At 42.0% G+C, this 2,805-nt stretch overlaps 1 protein-coding gene across 1 annotated transcript in view; it reads left to right on the top strand.

The window, feature by feature from the left end:
• The window catches only part of CDK5RAP2 (CDK5 regulatory subunit associated protein 2), a gene marked incomplete at both ends in the record, with an annotated part of 64,923 nt that extends 62,738 nt beyond the window's left edge, over window positions 1-2,185 (top strand). Inside the window, 2 exons of the mRNA XM_009085248.1 lie at window positions 492-740; window positions 1,938-2,185. Of these exons, the coding sequence (XP_009083496.1) occupies window positions 492-740; window positions 1,938-2,185 (497 nt within the window). The remainder of the gene's footprint in view (window positions 1-491; window positions 741-1,937) is intronic.
• Window positions 2,186-2,805: the final 620 nt, after the last annotated feature.

Here is a 2,805-nt window from a genome sequence, read left to right as displayed (position 1 = left end):
GCAGGAGAGTACATGGAATGTGTACTGATCTCTTCCTAGGAAAAGGCAAACACAGCCTTTGCTTTTTTTCAGGTTCAGATTTGTTCCTCTGGTTGCCAGGTGATCACTATTTCCTTTTTTCTTCTGCATATAAAATTAAACTCCTAGTTCTCCTCCTCACTCTGAGATTACCCATTCTTCCTTCCCCAGACTGTGCATTACTGCACTTCAGATTTTGTAAATCCTCTTCATTCCCTTTTTATTATATTTTTTAGCTTTTGGCATGAGACTTAGTAGCTTTTATGGACAAAGTGAAAAATAATTTTCAGCTCTTTAAATCTTTCAAGGGTAGAAGCAATTAAGACTTGCTTTTTTGTCAAACCATTATCTCAGTGCTGTTTGTAGTTAATACTGAGGATAACACTGGCTATAACTTACTTGCTGAGCATTCTCATGGCTAATACTCTTTTAATTGTTAAAGATGCTAAGTGCTTCTTTGGAAATTGTCTCAGATCCCAGATGTGATGCCTCAGAAGAATTCCGAAAAGATCAGAATAATCCACTTGATTTGCATGAACTTTTGACTGAAATACAGAGTTTGCGAGTGCAGCTGGAAAGGAGCATAGAGACCAACAAGTCTTTGCATGAGAAACTGGAAGAACAGCTTTCCAAAGGGAAGAGAGAGGAAGTGGGATCACTGTCAGCTGCTAATATCGACTGTCTTTTCAAGCAAGGCTCTCAGCACTATGCAGGATTGAATGGTACTGTGCTCCCTGTGCTTCCGTGGGACTGTAGAACCTGTGCCTTGTCCTTTCAAGATGCTCTTAAAGCCTTAGACAACATCAGCTGTACTCAAATCCCTTCCCTGTTAGAGCTGGTGGTGCATGGGGTGGGAAGTGCTCACTGCACTTCCTTTTCATTCAAGGGAAGCACTTGCAGAGTCTCTGTGATGGAAGGATTCCTGCAATACATTGCCAGAAATTTTCCTTACCTGGGGGTCCTTTTCTCATTCCAGAGCTCTATAGTGTTTGCTAAGGGTGAGTCTGTATTACACAGAATGATCAATAAGTGCTTTAAATGAGCTTTGGAGAAATGAGTTCTCCCCTTCTTGCCCTTGAGGAATATTTTACCTTTATTTCAATCACTGTTAAGTGATTCTGTTTTAGCCAATCAGGGAAAATGTGGTGTTTACACTCAGGGTTAGATTATTGTTTCAGTACAGATGTACTTGGGATACAGAGGGCACAAGACTCTTCCTTGCTGCTTAAAGTGCTCTGCAGAGTAACAGCTTTCCATACATCCAGCATAAAGCCACATGGAGCAGAGAGACTCCTTGGAATGTCAACAGCTGAATCTGTTTGCTTTTTAGCTTCAGGAATGTGGAAGGTCTGAAGAAGAGGGATATAGAGACAGTCTTTAGTCTGGTACAGCTCTGGAGGACATCATACTTCTTGGGGGGTTAGTGGGAAGCTTAAATTTATTAATTAAAATATGTTCATTAGGATGTATTTTCGATTTTCTGACTGTGACTCGGTTTTGGAAGATCTCTAGAACTTTGCACAGATGCTAAAATATAAAAATAGGTAAATACTAGATGATACATGTCATGATACTAGAAAATTAGCTGTGTTTTCCTGCTTCCTCAGTCCAAGTGCAGCATCAGCAATAAGGAGAACCAAAGCAGAGATAGGAAGCTTTTTATAATGCATATAAACATCCACTGATATACTCATCCTTCTTCCTTTTATACACAGAAAATCTTTGCAAATGCCCTGCTGCCAGCAGGAACATCTGTGAGCTGCAGAAGGAGAAGCATGGACACTGCATTTCCCTAGGCAAACCAGGTACAACCTGTTTTAAACATATTACCAGCACCTCAGGCTTGCTGTTTAGGAGAAGCCTAGTGTAAATGAGTTCTACGTGTGAGGATAAACCAAGTCTTTTTCTGTCCCATTCAGCCCCTAAGGACGATTTGGACAGTGCTTCCCACTGCAGCAGCACCTCCTCTTCCAGCCCCACGTGCACCCCTCGGCTGGTGCCCGGGCATCGCATGTGGGCAGACAGGAACGGGCGCCACGTCCTCGGCCTCGTCGAGGACTACAGTGCCCTGAGGAAGCACATAGCAGAGGGGCAGCAGGTGATGGCAGGAGTGGAGACTGCCCTGAGACAGCTCACCGGTACCCAGCTGCAGGAGCCTGGAGTAAAGGTAAACAGAGCTGTTAAAGGATGCTGGATTTCACCTCGAGGGGCAAAATGTGGAGCTTCCAAAGGGAAGAACCAGGTTAAGAGTGCAGCAGGCACCATTGGCTGAGTAACTCCTTCAGGACACCTCAACCAACAGTCCAAGTCTCATCTAGATACAGGCAATTTGTCATTCTGATTCTGTGATTTGTGATTGTCTAATGAAGCTACAGATAAGTGAGTTAATTCTGATCCTTTAACCAATCTTACTTTGACTTGCAACTTAAAATGAGGTAAAACTACTTGATTTACTGTGGAAATTGGTGTTTATTATACTGGAAATGAAAGCAACAGCAGAAAACCCCAAGTAAAACCTTAATATGCTTTAGAGAGGGCTTAAACTAGGGGTATGTAAGAGTAACCTAAGGATAAAAATAATTGAGGTTTTCCTGTAATGAAGGTTTGGGATAAATTCAGGAAATAGGAGAGACAGCTAAAAGAAATGTGATATGGAGCTGATAAAGGTGAATCCAGCTCCTTAGTAACACCAGGTTATAACTGCACATTAATGATTGAGGCATGCTAATGAGGGTTGTTTCATATTACATTCATATTTAGGGAAGGTTTTTAATATTTTTCCACTTC

This window comes from Acanthisitta chloris, unplaced genomic scaffold, assembly GCF_000695815.1.
Source record: "Acanthisitta chloris isolate BGI_N310 unplaced genomic scaffold, ASM69581v1 scaffold8772, whole genome shotgun sequence".
Taxonomy (NCBI): Eukaryota; Metazoa; Chordata; class Aves; order Passeriformes; family Acanthisittidae; genus Acanthisitta; species Acanthisitta chloris.
The sequence above is the reverse complement of the archived record's forward strand: the minus strand, read 5'-3'. Positions and strand labels throughout refer to the sequence as shown.